The 21,220-nt window shown below is 38.0% G+C and overlaps 1 protein-coding gene across 1 annotated transcript in view; it reads right to left on the reverse strand.

The window, feature by feature from the left end:
• slc6a20 (solute carrier family 6 member 20) overlaps nt 1–9,886 on the reverse strand; it is a 34,473-nt gene extending 24,587 nt beyond the window's left edge. The window contains exons 1-6 of the mRNA XM_088013625.1: nt 9,753–9,886; nt 9,562–9,653; nt 8,517–9,019; nt 8,161–8,402; nt 7,286–7,448; nt 3,371–3,572 (exon numbers count right to left, since the gene is read on the reverse strand). Coding sequence (XP_087869751.1) covers nt 3,371–3,572; nt 7,286–7,448; nt 8,161–8,402; nt 8,517–8,567 — 658 coding nt within the window. The 5' untranslated portion in view covers nt 8,568–9,019; nt 9,562–9,653; nt 9,753–9,886. The remainder of the gene's footprint in view (nt 1–3,370; nt 3,573–7,285; nt 7,449–8,160; nt 8,403–8,516; nt 9,020–9,561; nt 9,654–9,752) is intronic.
• Between the last annotated feature and the right edge of the window lie 11,334 nt (nt 9,887–21,220).

The following is a 21,220-nucleotide window of genomic DNA, read 5'->3' on the forward strand; positions in this document are numbered from 1 at the left end:
AATTATGTGATTGGTATCGGTGATCGGTATCGGTGTATCGGCCCTCATGGGTGATTGGTATCGGTATCGGCAGGAAAAAACCTGATCGGCACATCCCTAGTATATATTCAGATAATCTCATATATGTATGTGTGTGTGTGTGTATATGTATATATATATATATATATATATATATATATATATATATATATATATATATATATATATATATATATATAGATAGATAGATAGATAGATAGATAGATAGATAGATATATATGTCTATATATATCTATATCTATATATATTTCTGTTGTGACAGAAATATTTACATGTTCATTACATTTTTACACAATAGCCTTGAAATAGGACAGTTTTGCAGAGCTTTTTTCTGGCACTGCCTTTCTGCAAACCATCCTCATCTCTTTATCTTTTGGAAACCTTTAAAACAAAAATGTGATATCTGGGAGTGTGTACACAAAAAACATTGTCCGAATGAGGTCCATGTTATTTTATTCATATACTGTTATTTAGTGAGTTCATTGAAGTTATTTTGTACTGGTTGATCTGCCCATAACGGTTATAACAAAGCAAAAATAAAAAGGCAACGGTTGAAACTAAGGAGCCTTGTTGCCTTCTTAAGCTGAGCATTCAGAAAAATGTTACATTCACTATTTTTGATCTTCATATTTCAAAGAACATAACACTCTAAATTTTATTAAAATTTGTTGATAATGATAATTAACCAAAGCTACTGAAATTGTGAGCAGGCCTGTTTGAAACATATTCCTGTCATCAAATCTCCGGCTGAAGACCGATAGCTAACATTTGCTGTCATTTCGCTGGTGGGCATAAATACAGTAAAGTAATATTACATTCATAACATACTAAGAATAGTATGTCATTCTTACTTGTGAAAAGTTATCCCCCGGTCCCTGACATCAACAGTTCTTAGATTTAAACACGAATAAGCCGAGCAGAACTGAGGCATCTTCTGGCTTTGGTTCAGCAAAGTACGAGCGTGTACCGCTCCAAGATGGCCGCCGTATTTCCAGCGCCGGAGCAGCCAATGCGGGGTCTATCCTTATGTTATGTCTATGGCTGCATATGCTAGTGCGACTTGAAGAAATGCGGCCATTTCTTCAAGTCGCCATCGCTCCCTGCAATAGCTGTAGGTTGCGGGGAGTAAACCTATAGTAAACTGATATTGTCACATTTAAGCTTTGATCGCTGGTGTTCCCACATATTTTATAGCCTACAAGCTCTGGAGAAAGCCGCTTAGCGTTAGGGTAACATGTAAACAAATGGCAGTTCCGGCTTGCGGCGGAAGTCGCGCCCATAATTCATGCAAAGCATCATGGGGCGTAGGAATAAGGTGGACAGAAAATCTCTGGGCTATTGTGAAGAGGAAGATGTGATATTTCAGACCGAACAACTCAGAAGAACAGAAGGTCACCATCAGAGCAACCTGGGCTGTCATAACACCTGAGCAGTGCCCCAGAATGATGGACTCCATGTCACACTGCATTGCTGCAGAAATCTAGGCAAAAGGAGCCCAACCAAGTACTACTTATTCTTTTCAGTCGGTCATTTCTAAAAGTAATTTTTTATTAGTCGTAAGTAATATTCTAAGTCTCTGAGATGCTGAATTCGGAGTTTTCATTAGTTGTCAGTCCAAATCAACAACATTAAATAGAAATAAACATTTGAAATATTTCAGTCTGTGTGTAATGAATGAATATGATACTCAGGTTTCACTTTTAGAATAGAATTACTGACATAAGTCAACCTTTTTCATGACATTTTAATTTTATGGCCAGCACCTGGAGACTTTGAATGTAAACCAAACGTTTTTGGTGTTAACGCTTGGTAAGCTGTGCAATGGCTGCTCTAAAAGGAAAATGATTTGTTGTTGCCTGCAGTACAGAGCATGTGTCCATGCATTTTCTGTGTGCCTTCATTTTATTTTTGCTTGCAATGCCCCTGCGATATTGTAAAAGAATATTGTATTTGTGCAAATTAGCTTAGGAAGTAGTCAATCAATCAATCAAATTTTATTTGTATAGTCCTTTGAAAACTACCAACATTACACAGAAGGATTTACCAAAATACTTGGACTGAAGGAAGATTCTGTTTCTAATGTTCTTCACAATCTGCAGATGATGTCAATGTAAGTACATAAGATGTCTTGTGTGTTTTGTATTGTTGCTCGATACGAACATGATTGTCATTTAGCACAAACTAACGCTGAATGATAACTGTTAGTCCTGTTTGATGTTACAACAACACCTACGCATTTACTGTCAGAGTTAAACTGAAAGTGAAAATCTACCTTGAGAGGATGCAGTACTTGTGAAAACACTTCAGGCACCTGGACATTACTGACATTGTCTGATTTTTTTTTAATGCTTCTCTAACCTATATATATTTCAAAAAAGGTTGCATTAACTGGAAAATACAGTCTTTTTGCTGAATTGTGCTGATGTCAGTTGCTCAACTTCACCTCATGACAAACTGCCCTGAAATGAAGCAGAATCCTCATAATTTGAATTAATAAGTATATCACTTTGCATCAGATCTGTAGGGTTTAATCCTTCTGTGGTTGTGGCTTGATGGTTGTTCAGGAGGCTCCACCTCTTCTGGATCAAAGATATAAGGTTGTATGTCTGAGGAGCTAACGTAAACACTGAGTTAGGAGGGCTTGGCCAGCAGCTTATTAATTATTAATAATGAGGTAGCCCTAAAACAGCGCATTCCTTAATGAGATCAAAACAGCCACTGATCGATGAATGAATATTTGTGTATTAAATGTAATTAAATGTGTTGAACATGACTTGTACAGCCCATAGATCTACCCTTTAACTTGTTCAAGGAAGCATAATAGTGGACCTTTAAAACTAGCATGCCAACTCACACTGTGCCAAAGGCCTTCTGAAAAGATGTATTTTTAAAGAAACAAAGATGAAGGGAAGACACCTACTCAAAGGCAACTTTGTCCACAACTTAGAAAGTCTGATCTCTTCTAAATGTTGCTTAGTTCTTGGAACAAATAAAAGTAAGTGGAATAAAGACAGAGGAGACAAACAAGGATTTTAAAGTTAATTCTATCCATATTGCAAAATTTCAGTGTGAATACACGCACTGTTAAAGCCCAAGCATATTGTAAGATCTAAACCTATTCATGTTGAATTACGATGGAACTGATTTCACCACTTTCCTGAACATTATCTGTGAACATGTGAGATCATTTGGTGAGAAAAGCCTAAGCTGAAACCAAAGAGTCAGCAGGGCTGATTTTGTTGGTAACTTCATCCTGTGTAAACAGCAATGCTATTGCAATAGCTTACCAAAACAACAATATGTACAAAGACACCCTAATATTACCTCTTACCATTTAAAGCCTCGTTGCTTACGCGGGACAGAAATTTGAAGTCCCGTAGTGGGGTGGTGATGGCGGTGATGTTTCCCAGCATGCTGCCCATTCCCAGCATCAGAAGCATGAAGAAGTACAGCACTGACCACAGCTGAGACAATGGCATGTTCTTTATGGCCTCACTGTACACTATGAAGGCCAGCCCTGTCCCCTCCACAGCCTGAGGTAAACAGAAGACAGAGTCTAGTTTTAGTGTGTAAACATAGGCATGAATGTTCTGTTTTTGTAAAAGCAGCCAGCCATGTTGTCCAGCATTAAAAGTAACCAAGATGAACCCAAGCAACTGTCTTGTGCCATATTACAGTTGAAAAACACTGTATTGCTTCTACACCCACCACACAGTCCGGCTCACAACAACTAACACACTGTCATGTTTGCTGATGACACCACAGAGGTCAGACTCATCTCACAGGGTGATGAGGCAGCCTACAGAGAGGAGGTCCTGAAGCTGGCAGCCTGGTGTTCAGAGAACAACCTCACTCTGAACACCAAGAAAACCAAGAAGGTCATCATGGACTTCAGGAAGCTCAGCACCGACACAGCTCCTCTCTACATTAACGCCGAGTGTGGAGAGGGTCCACACCTTCAGGTGTCTTGGCGTCCTCATCTCTGCTGACCTCTCCTGGACTGATAACATCACAGCAGTCATCAAGAAGGCTCAGCAGCACCTACACTTCCTGAGAGTCCTCAGGAAGCACAAACTAAACTCCAAGCTGCTGTTGACCTTCTACCGCTCCTCCCTGCAGATCCTGCTGACATACTGCATCACAGTGTGGTACGGCAGCTGCACTGTTACAGACAGGATGAGGCTGCAGAGGGTCATAAAAGCAGCTGTCCTCTCTCCTCTGTGGTCAACATTCACACGTCCTGCAGCCTCCACAGAGCCAAGGCCATCACCAAGGACAGAATCCAACCTGGCTTCAACCTGATTGACCTGCTGCCCTCAAGGAGGTCCTACAGATGCATCCAAATTTGACTGATTGAATATTATTAATATTGCCATATTTATGTTTATACTGTATAGATTTCCCTACATTGTTCGCTCTGTTTTGGACCTGGCTTTAATGCCACGCCGAGTACATAACAATATGTACAGTGACAAACAAATTCTAATTCTAATTCTAGAGTGATCAGAAGAAGCATTTTGGATTTCTTGGCAATGACTTGAATTTTCCTTGTAACCATTTGAAGTACAGCTGTAATAATAGTGAAGACTGAATTATGTTTGTTAAAACACAGGCTACATGTGTAAAGAATATGTGACCTGTCTCAAACATGTTTAAACAGAACATAATATCTGTCACACAGTATCATCTTTTAGTTGATCTAAAGAATCCCAGATTGCCCTGCAACTCTGAAAAAAAAATAAATTGCATACATGATGTGTCAAACAAACGTTGCAAGAACTGATCTTGACATCATTCTAAGAACCAGCATCAGCAGCCATGTGGACATCAATGCTGTCAGATGCGGTGAATAAGAGGTGGTGAGGAGAGACGCAGAGACCCAGGTTGTAGAAGAAAATGATGAATGTAATGAATCTTCATTACATTCATCATTTTCTCTGCTCAAAACAGTTCAGATCAGGCAGCATGACAGAAAGATAGCACACAGCTGTAAAGGCCCATGGTTGGGCCTTTACAGTCTGATCTGGGCTCTGAAGGCCGAAATTCTCTCCAAGAGAGGCGGGGACTCCTGCAGGATTTTATTGGAGGGTACGCTCAATACTATAAATGCACCTGACCCACAAGAGCACAACCACATTACCAACGTGCATCATGTGTGTGTGGCACAAAACCAGCACAAACCTAGAACACACAATTACAGGCCATATCCGCTTAATGCACATGGACTATAAAAACAGCAGGTCTCATCCTCCTTTTTTTGTTTTTTTAAACTATGCTAACTAATAAATACAGGAAAGCAAAGTATACCCGTGTGATCCACGGTAGGTGGAGGATGGAGATTCCCAGGTTCAGATGGTGTGTCAGACTTCCAGAGGATGAGGTGAAACAACGTTTGCTTAATTTCAACTCTTTTGGCAAAGTGAAGAGAGAAAATGGGTGCACTGCAACAGTTTTCAACTACATTTAATTGTCTAACTCTCCTGCAGTCTTAGCTCGACCAACCGTGTGGCCTGTCCACTTTTCAGTTTGTGAAACCACAAAAAAAGAGCAGATAAACCGGCAACCCCGCCAGAACCGCACACATGATAAAAGGGTTCAAACTGTGCTTATTTGTTTTAGCTAGCTTCAACTGCATAGTGACATTTAGCTTAGAGAAAGTAGCCAAACTGCCAAATAAATAAAAGTAAACTAACCAATAACATTTAAGTTTAGGATGGACATGTGCCCTCCCCCACAAGCAGGGTGGGGGAGGGCAATAATTATTTTCTTCTTTTACTTAAAGGAAAATCTCAACAGTGAATACAGCCATGGAATTCGGACACTCCCACAGACTTCCATAGAAAGAACTTGGGTCATGGAGTTCCAAATCCAAACGAGCAGCTCCACCACTGAATGTAGTTCATTCTCAATGTTTCATAAGTGTTTCTCTGGTAAGTTGATGAAAAAAAAATGGATTCAGCAGACCCGTGGCTCCAAGGAAAATATCCAGAAAGCAGTGCCATGAAATCCATAGCATAACTTGAAAGCAGCACAGAAGAAAACCCAGGAAAATATGACGACAACAATATAGTGTCTATCTAGCATAGAGAAGGGGCGAACATACAGCGCCAGTGTCTTGTCCTGTACTTGTATAACACACATGGACTGATGGTGGCAACCTACTGGATAGTAGCCACAAATGTCCTGGGTCAGTCTGACAGAAGCAAGGCTGCCATGCACCGGCATCACCAGGCTCTCTGACCCCCATCAGCAGGCAAGGTGGGTGAAGAGCTTTGCCCAAGGACACAATGACAGAGGCGGGTGGAGCAGGGATTGAACCAGCAACCTGCCGATTGCGGGCAAACGTCTATGACTGTCGTCAAAACATAAAGTGTTATACAAGTACAGGCCATTTACCATACACATTACACTGAACATAGTTCTTGCTCAATATTAATAATAGTAAAAGGTAAAACAACTTGTTACAACATTTTGGTAAAATCAACATTCTGGCACTCTTCTGGTCAACTGATACTTCTGTATGAATCTGAGCTAAATTATTTCTTCACATCAGTACTGTTCACATTCAAGTTGTATTTCTGTTAAGAGATGTAAAGGGGCATAAAATGATTGTTAACTGCACAAAGCTCAGTCACACAGATTTTAACTGAAAGGTCATCACAGAAAAACCATCCTTAAATTCATTGTGAACATAAACACGAAAGTGCTGAACAAACATCATAAAAACATCCACATAAAACAAGCAATCACATAAAAGATTGCCTTTATGTGATGTGTTGCACAACTTGACAGATAAAATGACCTTTCTCATGCTGGGTCCAAAGCCAGTGGAATGGCTTTAGGGGTTACACTGACATTAATTGGAAATCTCTGATTCCTGCTGTGCAATATACAAATCAAACATTGGCCTACAGTATCAGTTCTATAACCCATCATTAAATATAATCCCAACAAAACAATCCTTTATTATCAGAAAGGATTCAAAATAGCCATCTATTTCTTTCTGTAAAAGTTTGGTTGGTTTAGTCTAGAAACAAAAGATGGTTAGTAGGAAAGGTTGGCAAATAAGCTGGTGCTTCAGCCTTTATCATGTGAAAATGTATTTATCTTGGCATTAATACAATCTGTACATAGTGATTGTAATAATATAAAAAAGTGAGGCTTTTTATTTATCAGGTTTTAATTTCTGATGATTAGAACCTGATGTTACAGCCCAACAGCAGTCAATAAATGATAATGTACATACAGTGCTTAGCTCATTCTCCAGGTTGCAGTCTTCTAGTTTGTTGCTAAGTTCAGCGAACTGCTCTGGGAATGTTGTGTTCAGCTTCTCAATCATTTCAAACACGTTGTTGATGGTGATGCTGTCTTCGGCAAGATTGAAAGAGTTGAGAAGCAGTATGCGTGTCCTGAGAGAGAAGGAAGGTGGATGTTGAGAAAACCACGAACCTGATGTTAGCATAAAGCAACAACATTACACACTAGCCAGTCAACAAGGATTATTACTGCAGCAGTACATAGCATGAACTATGTTTTAGCTCATGTCATGAATGGCCTTTAAAATAATCCAGGTCAAATCTTCATAAATGGCTATGTCAACATTTTCTCATGACCTTATATGGCCAGACAAGAGTGGATTTGAAGCGTTAGGATTCGTAAAAGGTGATTATGTCTATGAGATTTATGTCTGAATTGGAAGACAGACAACAGAATAATGTCCAACAGTGACAGGACAGGAGGTCTGTGAACTGGGACAAAGAGAATTAACAGGCATTCAATGATATACAGTTGTCTCCGTCATGAAGTGGTGAATGAGAGGTGGTGAGGATGAACGCTGAGACCCAGGTTGTAGAAGAAAATGATGAATTTAATGATGAAAAGCTCTAACAGTCCAAATACAGGCAGCACGGCAGAGAGTTTAGCACACAGCTAAATACCGGTAGCAACTGACGAAAGACTGATTAAGGAGCAAGCTAACCAGGATTAAAACAGTTCCACATGTAAAAAAAAAAAAAAAAAGGTGTGTAACAAGAAGTCTTACATGCCTCCTTGAGCTTCCAAATGTTTATAATATTACTTACATCCACTGGAACAGACTAAAGCAATCTGAATAATACATACCTGTCCAAGCAATTCTCATAGTTGATAGTTGCCTTGAACCCATAGATGGCAAAGGTGACAATGGAGGCAAAGATGGATGTTCCACTGTTAATGAGGGAGACAATGATGGCCTGCCGCTCAAAGTTGTTGTGGTACTGGTTGTAGCTGGCGAAAGCTATGAGTGACCCAAAACCCAAACCCAGAGAGAAAAAGATCTGAGTGGCTGCATTGATCCAAGTAGTAGGATTGGCAAGTTCTTCCATCTAAAAGCACAGAGATGCACATGCATATGAAAATTAAAGCAAACCCCAGCGTTCTGATGTCTAAAGCAAAGTGATAAGGCCTCGTACATATTCCTAAAGCCAATCCATTCTCACCTTGGGTGTGAACATGTATTTGACACCATTTAGAGCTCCATGAAGAGTCATGCCTCGAATCAAGTAGATGAGCAGGACAACATATGGAAATGTTGCAGTGAAGTATACTACCTACAAAAGTCAAACAGCACCATTATTGGTGCAATGCTTTCAATATGGTGAGGTGAATTTATCAGGAAACAATATGAAGGATCACAATATTACAGTAAACTGTTATATATGCAATTGCAGATGATATTGCTTTATTGAGTCTGTAAATAAGGAAGCTTTCTTGCCTTTCCAGTTGACTTTACACCTCGGATAATGAATAGATAAGTTATCACCCATGCAAGCAGGAAACACAGCGCTTGGCCTGTTTGAATGCCGCCACTCTTTTCAATAGAGGGAGAGATGTTAAGGGTTTCTCTGTAGAAGAAATACTGGGTGGGTGAAGCTTTTTCACACTCCTCCATAGGTCCGGTCCGGTTGGAATTTACAGGGCAAGCTGCCCAGGGCAAGACAGACTTGGAGGGGAGGTGGTGGGGATGCAAGGAGCACAGTAGGACAGACATTAGAAGTCAGCCAAAATATATCACAACTTGTTACTGTAAAATCAATAGATTCTGAACAGGTTTTAATTTAGACAGTTTTTTTCCAATTTGAGTCAGCTAATTGACCCAAATTTACCTGACGCAGCTAAATTAAAATAGTCCAATAATTTAAGAATTTTTTTTGAAGTGCTAAATACATGAAATTTAGGACTTCAAATATTTGGCTACAGAAGGTTTTGCTTTTTCCAAACTTAGATTGCATTTAGGTTAAGTCCAATATTACTACATAAAAGCTAATTCATAAAGTTAGAAGAAAGACAGGTGAACTGCTGAGTGTGTATATAATGAAGATAGAACGTAATAAAGATGATTTAAACATCTCTTTGCTTTGGCAAATTATCAACATGTTATAATTCTTCACAATGCAACACAGTCCTAAGTCCCAGCAGGTCCAACACAGTTTCAGAATTTGCTAAAAAAAAAAAAAAAAATAGAGCATTTAATAACCAACTCACTTGAAATGAGTGAAAGAGGTACCAGAAACTCCATGCATTGATAATGTTGTAATAGAGACATAAGTACACTGATGTCACAACACTGGCAAGTCCTGAAACGATATAGGTAAAATAGGATAAAGGTTAGAAAGCAATGAATGAGTATTAAAGTTAGCATCAGAAAATGTTGTGTTTGTAATCTAGACTTTTACCAAGTCCTCCTAAATATGGACTTATAGCAGTCCATGCACCGATGCTGCCCAGACGCATTTTCTGGCCAATGGCTAGCTCCAAGTAGAACAAAGGCACGCCTTCCAGAAGCAGCATGAGCAGATAGGGAATCAGGAAACCCCCTGCAGGTGACAATATGAGACTCTGACAATTTAGAGTAGCAAACACCTCCACTTAACATCAATAAGGGCTGATGTTGCAAAGGTTCATTTTCAAAATTAATATGCCTTTTATAATTTCAATTATTTAAACGCTGTGCAACATCTTTAAAAATAATAGCTTAGAAGTAGACCAACAATGTCTTGGTAATTGAAAATAATGTTATGGAAGCCAAGCTGAATGAAGAAAATTATAAACTAATAAGGTGAGTCAAAAACTGGATAACATTCAGTTTTTTCCATTGTTGGTTTAAAGAAGATTTGTTTAAAGTGGCCAATATATTAATATCTGAACAAAATAACATAATAAGTGATGAAATATCCATGTCAAACTCACACATACTTGCAGAGAACATTCTTGTCCTGTCTTTTAGTGTCCAAACATGTCGCTCTCTTGGACAAAGCTGAGCTGTACATATGACTAAATGCATGTGCTTTCTTTCATCCTATAGACTTTAAACGGGCTCAGCTCATCTGTTAAGATGTGTTTCTCTCCTAGATGAAGCTACTAAAGTGACTACTTTATCTACTCTAGTGCCATTAACTTCTTACTTTTCTCTAATGTAGAAATAACTCCTGGATCATTGCTTCCATTTCTCTGTTTATTTTCCTCAAACCCCAGTCGGTCGTGGAAGATGGCTGTTCAGACTGAACCAGGTACTGGTTCTGCTGGAGGTTTCTTCCTGTTAAGGTGACATTTTCCTTTCCTCTGTTGCTACATGTATGAAGGATTGAGGGATTAGGGTTTGCTGCCATTCAATGAAATTTTTTCAGGGGAGCATGAAATAATTCTAACATTAAAGAATCATAATATAATAGAAACTGTAAAAGAACTGAACAGAAACTAGACTGATCTAATAAGGAACATACAATCTACAATAAACAAAAAGGTCTAGACAGAGACCCTAACAAGAATCACTAAAGAAATAGACTCTTCACACTAAACAACAACTAGACCTAGAGTGCAAAATTCCTAAGAAACAAACACAACTAGAAACACCATGAGGGACCAAAACAAAGAAAAACAGGAACAAGACAAATCTAACCAAAATAAGTAACAGTAAATACTGAAACTAGAATGACCATGAAAGGCTGAACTTAAGTGAACTAAAGCAGAACTGATAAAACAGAAAAACACAAAAAAACATCCCAACCCAAAACCCAGTATGGTGCAGTATGTTTCATGACTGTTGGGTTGAGTCATACAGTGGATGTATGACTCTCAGATTGGTGAAGTGTTGAAGCCATAGAGAATGGCAAAAATATATGCCTCTGAGCAAGGGCGTAAATCCCATCTCATTATTTGGGGGGGACCATAACAGGGAAATTTTTTAAGAGCAATTTTTTTGGGGGGAGGGGGGTCAGCAAAGTTATAGTAAAATGTGGTTATTTTTTTGTGTGTGTTCAAGCTGCACCATCAAAAATGACGAGTAAGTAGCAATGAATAACCAAAGTGTTTTTCTCAATAAACAACCTGCTGAGACCCACAGAAGTCAAACTAAGATTCAAATGTTGCTTAGATATGAATTTGGTTCAGGTGTCACAGATCTAATCTCTGTTACACCTTTACAAAAACTTAAGGCTCTAATTAAAAACAGGTTTTAATAAGTAACTCCACTTAATAAAATTCCTCATTTATTGCAGTTGTTCTCAATACAAATCATATGTTATTTAAATTCTAACTTGCGTTGCTTTAAACTTTTATTTTTGATGGGGTTTTTTCATGTCCTGGCTGAGAACCTATAAATATGCAGGAATTGAATATTTGGGAAGTATCATAACTTAAACTTAAAGGTCAGCACCAGAGTTTTCTAGAAAATTATTCAGATTTTATTTTGTGGTTTTAAAGACTCTACATTGAAGATGGTAAGAAATAAAGACATACTTTATTTTGTTTTACTGTCAACTGCAGTAGCCCCTCTGCTCTCGGCTCCCATACTGAGCTGTCGGCTAGTGGTAAAGCTCAACCACTCCATCCCGTTTCAAACTCTTCTTATTAAAGTAAGAGTTAGAGAGCTAAATATAATTGAAATATTGGCTACCTTCGACAGAAAAAGGAGCTAAGTGTATGAAAGCAATGTAGCAGTTTTGCTAGTTTTGATTTCCAAGGCATAACATGGCAGTTTATCATCATTCAGCCAAAGTAATGAAATAACAAACTGTTTATTGTCAATATGTTTCTTCCTATTGAGCAGTGAAAGTAAATAAAACGTGTTACATGTCTTTTGCTTTAAGTTTTTTGTTTGTGCTGCAGAGCCACAGCTAACAACTGGCGGCTCTAGGAGCCTGTGTCGTTCAACAGCGCAGCTGTTGCTCCTCTTTCACTTTGGACTGAACCATTGTTCTAACAATAGTGGGGGGGACCTAAAAAATTTTTTTTCTTAGATGAATGGCAGATTTACTTCGTTCTTTGTTTCTATTGCCTTTATTCTATTGATATTGTTTAAATACAAGGGGTTCTTTCATGATTTATGGGGGGTGGGGGATTCTAGACTTTTCCAAGATTGAGGGGGTAAGGACCCCCACATAGAAGATGGGGGACGCTGTTACATACAACTCAGCGCTCCATGAGGCGTCTACGTATATGATGTCTATGTTTACGCCTATGGCTCTGAGACCAGGGCCCAATAGTGTGAAACTGACTACAAACGTATTAAGGCTACAGCCTTAATATCATGTTTGTAGTCAGTTTGTTTCGTGATCTGTGTGTGTTTTATATTATCCTTGTGATCAACTGAAAGGTCTCATCATAATATTGGGGGTTGAAATTGATGAACCAACATTAAACTCTGATCCACCTCAGGGGATATTCTTAAGCCCCTAACCACTATAACCTAAGTTGTGAAACAGGGCCGTGCTGAGACCACTAAAGGGCAGGTGCTCAAAAAAGAAAAAAGGGCACATCTTACCGCATTCTATATTGACAAAGCCACACAGCTTTCAGAGTTTAATAAACAATGATAAATTACAAAATTGTGAAATATACAATCAAAGCTAAGGTAAATCTCTATACAGAGCATACAACTATGCATATGTAAGATATTTGATTAGTAATTTCTTTCTGCAGGTCTATTTTGTTATAGGAAAGTATTGCGATATTCAAACCCACAATTCAGCAAGATATGTAAATCAGAGCTGGTGGTTTAGCTCCGATTTACATATTTTGTCTTTACAGAATTACACTATTAAAAATATAAACAAGGGCACAATGCAACCTTTTAGTGACTGTAATCTATACAAAAAAGAGCTGCCTGTTTGCTGCAGTGGAGATGAAGATGGTCCATTCAGGAAAGCAGAGCTGCATCAAACTTTAAGGTGGAACTGCAGAAAAAAAGAAAAAAACAAAAAAAACAAAAAAGCAAAAATTGAATTGTTAATGCATGTCACTATGGGAAAAGCCTACTGAGTTTTGCTTAAAACTTTTTTAAACATTTAAATCACACATTTGTCTCATGAAGTGAATTTTTTTTGCAAAACAAACTTATTTGTGCATGTCAGAAATCTTTTCTTGATATTCAAAGTTTTTGTTTGACTCAAAGTTTTGCTTGTGATTCTCACATGACGTCATGGGCAGGACCCAAAATCATAGCAAAAGATTTCTGATGTGTGCAAATAAAAGTTTATGTTTGGCAAATAACTTTTTAAGTTCACAAGACAAAAATTAGTTATTTAATTTAAAAAAAGTTTTTTTAAACAAAAGAATTTGTTTTTTTAAAAAAGAAATCATTACAATTCCAAAAGTTTTGATTACAATTTTATTTTACTTAACTGAGGTTAGTTTATTTTTTCCCATTGAATAATTGGGGAAAAAATTTAACTACATACTCTGCGAACCAGACCCTAAACTTAAAGTCTGGGTTGAGTTTTTTCCCCTTCATTAAAGACACACATTATATCTATCATGGTAATTCAGGATGAGTTATTTTTAATTCTAAATGAATATCCTTGTTGGACTATTATTTAAGTGCTATGTTTATCTAACGCCAGAATAAATGCGATGTACATTATGCAGCAAAGGAAATTAGAAGATCGGACATATATTCATTATGGAGATGATAAGTTTTGGACGGGCGATGTGCCTCGTACACAGGGAAGAAGCTTTTTGTTATCTAGCTTTGCTAGCAAAGTCGTTAGCTAGCAGCTAGCTAATGGCAAAACAACACCAGCCTAACGTCTGCATGATAAAAATACTGAATCGATAGATAAGAACAGTTTTTCCTCACCTGGCTGTCTCCTCCCGCTCAGTGGTTCTTCAGAGTAAACCAGACGCAGAGGCCTGTCAGTGTCTGTTGTATTTCATTACCTCTCTGCTTAAACCGCGACTCCGTGCTGAAGCAGAAACGATACTTCAACGTTTTCCGTCATCTGACAAGTAGCAAGTCTACTCCACTTTATTCACCAAAAACGTTTTTTTTTATATATATATAATTCACCAAAAACTGATCTGTAATCTGGAACGTTCGCTATGCTGAGCTCCAGTTAGCCGCCTTATCTCACTGTGCGAGAGGCAACTGCGTCATGCGTCACGGGCAAAAGGTCAAAGGTAACAAGGTGACCGGAAGGCTTATTATGTTGTACAAAAAAAAAAAAATAACATAATTTTAGTACATGTTATTATGTGTCAGAAGAGGGCTTTGAAAATAATAATGCAAAAAATAAAGAAATAAAAAAATTGACCAAAAGGGCACTTTGGGGCAAGGAGCAAAAAGGGCAGGTGCTCAAGCACCCCCAGCCACCCCCTCTGCACGTGCCTGTTGTGAAACAAGTGTAAGAAAGCACAAAGCAGATGCAGTACAACTTTATGTCACATACTGTAGCTTTACTTTCAAGGCCACAAAGAAAGTTGTTGCTTAACTTAAATATTAGAAAGAAGGGTAAGAATTACATTTCTGGAACAGTTTTTTTTTTTTTTTTTTTTTGGTAAAATTTCTTGAAATGCTGCTAAATGTCAGGAGGATTTTAAAAATTGTTTTTAGAACTGGAGCAAGGAACCTTTATTTTTGTTTACTTTTTATTTTTTACCTTTGAACCTTCTGTTCATTCATTTGCAGCAAATTAATCATCTCAGTGTACTCTTTACAAGCCTGACCGCGCTTAAATAACAACAGAGCAAACATCGACTAAGTACAGAAAGCACAGGCACTCACAATTTAGTACTTCCATATCAAATTTATACCCTCCTCCTGTTGATCGAGGTTCTGATATGACATGAGAAATTATTAACATGTTTGTAGAAAATCTAGTAGACTATTTTGTTACATTCCTATATCTGTTGTTATTGTTTTAAAGTTACATTGAGTGTCTTAAATGCACCCTGTGCTTTCTCTGACTTACTGATCTTCCTGTGATCAATTGGCTATTGTCCCTTTCATAAAACACTACAAGATAGCATAAGGGCATCTATTTTGTCATGTCAAAGTGTTTTATATAAGGAATGATGTGGCAAGGGAAGTGTAAGTCAATCTGGCTCTGCTAGGTCTTCCTCTCCTTTTGCAGGTAAGTGACCTCTAGCTAGATGAGACTTGGGTCCACAGGATGTCTTTCATGACCGTTTTTAAAGCTCTCAAATGTGTATTTGTGAGAGTCTATAGAATGAGACTCGTACTTCATTGTGATAAGTGGTATTTTATGCAGAGGGAGGTGAATTTTTTGGGAAACTGAGGAAAGGGCCTTGATCATGACTAAGAACAGGACACAATCAAAGACTAGTTTCTCTCCAGAGAGCTTGTGGGACTTAAAATGCTTTCACAGCTTTGGTTCATGTTAAAAATTTGTTGAGGGGTTTTCCTGGAGAACTACCCCACAGTTTTGACATGTGGAAAAAGGGGGAAAGGATTTACTTGGTCCAGACAGTGCCAGTTGGTTTTTGACTTCCTGTCTACCAGAACTTTTCCCACCTGATCCCAATGTGCCTCTCAACCCAACTGGACAGATGTCAGCAAAACTGGCTTTGAGGAAGTTGTATAGAGGAGAGCAGAAGAGAAAGGTGTTGTTGCACACTACAGGACATAGACTTAATTCCATTACTGTCCCAAATAGCAGGATCCGCTTGCTGTGGCCAGCACCATTCACCTGTTTAACAGTATCATCTACATGCCACCTTCCAGTGGCTAATCTTCTACAATGCCAGTTAAACCTAACTGCAAAAACAAGTGTAGATGTAAGACACTGATACCAGCACCAAAACCCCAACTCTGAGCGATGGAATAGTTTGGTCACATAATTATTAACTCCAGATCTAGTTAATTTACAGAAGACTGTAAAATGATCACACCAATATAATTTGAAAAGTTGATTAAAAATGGTCTCATTTATTTCTGACTGATCAGCAGATGTTTACCAACTACCAGCCAGTGAGTTGTATTTCACATAGGCTTTTTTATGGCTGCTCTTTGACTATTGACAGTTTTTTCTGTGCATGAATGATGTAAATTTTTTCCAAACATGGAAAAATCATTCCATTTTTCCTCACCTTTGCAGATGAATGTTAGGTTGCATAAGTTGCTTTTATGCTGCTCTCTCGTCCCCGATATAAAGCAGAGAGGTTATTTGATTACATAAGTATATGTAATCAATAGGCAAGGTACATATTGTCTATGCAGGGTTAAATGTATACATTTATGCCCAAATATACATCCCCTCAAATACTTTGTTAAATCTTCATTAACAAAATATGGAAATGTACTTGTCTTTTAAGCATGGTAAACAAACTGGGGTTGAGGAGAGGGATCTGCTGCAAGCATTCTAGAAGTCTAGTGTCAGTCTGTTTTCATCATCCTTAACAATTTGATGTTTTCTTAGGACTTAAATTCACAATAAATTAGAAGTTGGAGGAACACCAGTGTCACAGCTCAGAGTAAGGCAACTTTTATGTAAACATGGACTATGAGGGTAGAGTGCAAGAAGAAAGAAAGAAGAAGAAGAAAGCCCCTGCTCCAAAATCAACACCAAGCATCACCAATATTATCAACATTCACATGAACAGGTCAAAGAACTTCTGGAGAAATTTTTACCATCTCAGGAAACCAAGGTCATGCTATTTAGCCACAATGATGAGGCAACTGCTTGGAGAAGCAGAAGAGAGGCATTGAGACATTAGAATACTGTACCAATATTCAAACAAGGTGATGATAGCATTATGCTGAGTGTCTGTTTCTGCATCATTAATACTGGTGCTCTGCAGGAAAATAATAAAAATGGAGGACAAAATCCAAATTCTTTAGTTTTACCTCCAATCAACATCTTAAACACAACTGGTCTTTACAACAGAACCTTAATCCCAAATACACATCAAAACAGGTTTTACATTGGATAAAGTAGCCTGAAATATATGGCTGAAATCGCCATAACTGAAACCCTATTGAAAATATATGTACCGCATCTAAAAGCCAGGCTGGTGCCAAGAGACCAACAAATTTAAATTAACTCTAGCCAGCATTATTCAGAACTTTGTTGTCTACAGAAGTGCATAATTTCTTTTTAAGTTGTTACAGGTCAAATTTCCAAACATTAGTTCAGGTGTAGTTATTTATGGCTAATGAATACAAAGTTGTTGTATGTTGTTTTATCATTCCACACTGAAAAATATATTTAATAATATTTAGTATTGAAATGATCCAAGTTTATTCAACAATTGGTGTGCATTAACTTCTGATCAGAACAATCAGTGATGCTTATCCTTTTCTTGGACAATCTGTAAAAGAAAATCAAGTTAAAATGTAAGATCATCTCCAATTTTAAGAGTACTATTCCATTTCTTTTGTTGTTGATGTCATTTACAATGACTTTTAAAGCCAGCCTCAGCCTTCTTTCCACCTCTCTATAAGCAATGTGTTAAATCTATGGCTTTTCTTACTGTGAGCTGGCAGCAGAGGTTGTTACAAAGCCGAGTTGTAAGAAGGTGTTAGGTAGTGGCTGGTATGTAGCAATCTACTATAACCAACAGTCCTTCAGCCATTCCGCGAAGCCTGCTTAGGTGATGAAAATGATCTACTCAAATAGTTAATGTGTAAATTACCAAAGAAATTCTTGACTTTGCAGCAACATTGCACAATTGGTTTACTCTGTCTGAAATGTAATTCCATAATTGTCATTAGTATTATTTATTTATTGCTAGCATATTTAAAATGCTTCTTCATATTAAAATCCTAGTTATATACAAAGAAAGTTTTTTAGCCTTTACTACTTTCCCTTTATTAACATCTGTGGGTACAAACAGAGAGTGAAACAATGTCAAACAATGGGATCTTGGGATGGCACAGTTATTACTTGAAGGTTGAAATAAATGCCTCTTAAGGATAAATATTATGCTATAATGCCCAGGTTTAGTTTTCCAGAATCCTCTTGTTTTAATGCAATTTCTAATTGAGAACTAGGGTTCAAAAATAACGCCAAGCCCTGAAAGAAATGCATGAATTAGATACATTTTAGGCAAATACACTGAAATATCAAATAGCATCTACAAGTTATAAATTACTGGCAGGATTACATGTGAAAATGGCCTCATATATTGTAAAATGGATTTGTAGTGGGGAGAATGCATTTCTACAAAGCATTTGTCTTGATCACCAGAGTTCTGAGTTTGTGATCTATTGATCTATAAATAGAAGGTGAAGTTGAGGCTATTATAGCATATTATTGTAACCTGAACAAAATCATAACAAATAAAGTTGTGAAGAAGATTATGTCAGCCTGTTAATTGTGTGTCAACAAAACATACAGATTGCCTTTTTGGCGTTGATTTGTAGTTTGAAGCTTTTCAAATAATCCTTATTTTTTGTCCCTGTTTTTAGTGGTAGGTTCCACCTATAAAAGAAAACTGAATGTTTAAATTGAATTGTTGATAAATCACTGTGACCAAACTAAAACTCTGGTAAATGATATTAATTGACACAGCAGAGAACTTAAGCAAACAGCTTAAACTGGTAGCAACTGAACCTAAAAGACTGACAACGGGAGCTCAGCCGACCAGGACTTCTCAGTTCAACTGGAAAGGCTATCAGACAAACTGACAAACAGCAAGCAACAGCAATGACAACTGACAGCAGACATACAACGAGGATTCGACAAGAGACAAAGACAACAGCTGGACTTAAATATACAGGGAGGGTAATCAGGGAATGAGACACACCTGGGAAGCAAACAACAGGGAAGACAGGACAGGAACAGGACTAAACAGAAAACCTCAAAAACAACTACACAGAAAACACGGAACACAACATTAGGAATGCTGAACTTAGTCTGCCTACGCCTACTTATCTGAATAGCAAATAATAACCATCTTAATTTCAACATTTTTTTAAATTCCATATTCTCTCTTATCAGCTCATGAAGTTAACAACCCCTGTGGACAAACTCTGTTTTTCTAAACTGGTGTATGTCTGGTTTAGGCTCTTGGTAAACCAGATATATGGTCTATATTATAGACCATTTGTCAAAGGTCTATAATATAGTCTTTGGTACCATCTTAAAGGGGACACTCTTGGCTTTCATTTAAGTCAGGTTTTGAGTCTCTCTGACCAACACAGAGGTCACTAGAGCTCATTAAACCAAAAATAATACACATTTTTCCACATTTCTTGACTAAACTAGATAACCCTAACCCTAACCCAGAGGTATTCAGGGACATCAGGGACACAGAAGTTAACAACTAATGTACGAACCGGATTCCAAAAAAGTTGGGACACTAAACAAATTGTGAATAAAAACTGAATGCAATGATGTGGAGGTGCCAACATCTAATATTTTATTCACAATAGGACACAAATCACAAATTAAAAGTTTAAACTAAGAGAACGTATCATTTTAAAGTAAAACTTTGTTGTTTCAAAATTTCATGATGTCAACAAATCCCAAAAAAGTTGGGACAAAGCCATTTTTACCACTGTGTGGCATCTCCCCTTCTTCTTACAACACTCAGACGTCTAGGGACAGAGGAGACCAGTGTCTCGAGTTTAGAAATAGAATTGCTCTACATTCATGTCTAATACAGGCCTCTAACTGTTCAATCGTCTTGGGCCTTTTTTGTCACACCTTCCTCTTTATGATGTGCCAAATGTTCTGGACTGCAGGCTGGCCATGTCAGAACCCGGATCCTTCTCCTACGTAGCCATGATGTTATGATTGCTGCAGAATGTGATCTGGCTTTATGTTGTTGAAAAATGCAGGGTCTTCCCTGAAAGAGATGAAGTCTAGATGGGAGCATATGTTGTTCTAGAACCTGAACATAGCTCTCTGCTTTAATGGGGCCTTTCCAGACATGCAAGCTGCCCAGGCCACCAGCTCTCATGCAGCCCCATCCCATATCAGTGATGCAGCTTCTGAACAGAGCGTTGATAACAACTTGGGTTATCCTTGTCCTCTCTGGTCCGGATGACATGGCGTCCCAGTCTTCCATAAAGAACTTCAAATCGTGACTCATCTGACCACAGAACAGTCGTCCATTTTGCTTCACTCCATTTTAAATGACTCCTAGCCCAGTGCAAACGGCTGAGCTTGTGGAGCTTAGAAATGGCTTCCTCTTTGCACTGTAGAGTTTCAGCTGGCAGCGGCGGATGGCACGGTGGATTGTGTTCACTGGCAATGCTTTCTGGAAGTATTCCTGAGCCCATGCTGTTATTTCCTTGACAGTGGCATTCCTGTTTGAGGTGCAGTGACGTTTAAGGGCCCGGAGATCACAAGCATCCAGTAGAGTTTTACAGCCTTGACCCTTACGCACAGAGATTATTCCAGATTCTCTGAATCTTTTGATGATGTTATGCACAGTTGATGATGATAACTTTGCTATTTTACGCTGGGTAACACCATTCTGGTATTGCTGCACTATCTTTCTGCACAACAATGGTGGAATTGGTGATCCTCTTACCATCTTGGCTTCAGAGAGACACTGACACTCTAAGAAGCTCTTTTTATATCCAATCATGTTGTCAATTGACCTAATTAGTGTTAATTGGTCTTCCAGCTGTTTGTTATATGTTCAATTTCCTTTTTCCAGCCACTTATTGCTACTTGTCCCAACGTTTTTGGGATTTGTAGACATTGTGAAATTTGTAATCAATATATTTTTCCTTTAAAATGTTACATTTACTGAGATTAAACTTTTGATCTGCCATATATGTTCTACTACAAATAAAATATTGACATTTGCCATCTCCACATCATTGCATTCAGTTTTTATTCACAATTTGTTTAGTGTCCCAACTTTTTTGGAATCCGGTTTGTACTCAACAGACTTTAAAGATTCAGAAAATGTATAATATACCTGTACTGTCTGTCTATGGGAGGCGATTCTG

This window comes from Poecilia mexicana, unplaced genomic scaffold (assembly GCF_051168715.1).
Source record: "Poecilia mexicana isolate PSO_F unplaced genomic scaffold, ASM5116871v1 scaffold_16, whole genome shotgun sequence".
NCBI classification, from domain to species: domain Eukaryota; kingdom Metazoa; phylum Chordata; class Actinopteri; order Cyprinodontiformes; family Poeciliidae; genus Poecilia; species Poecilia mexicana.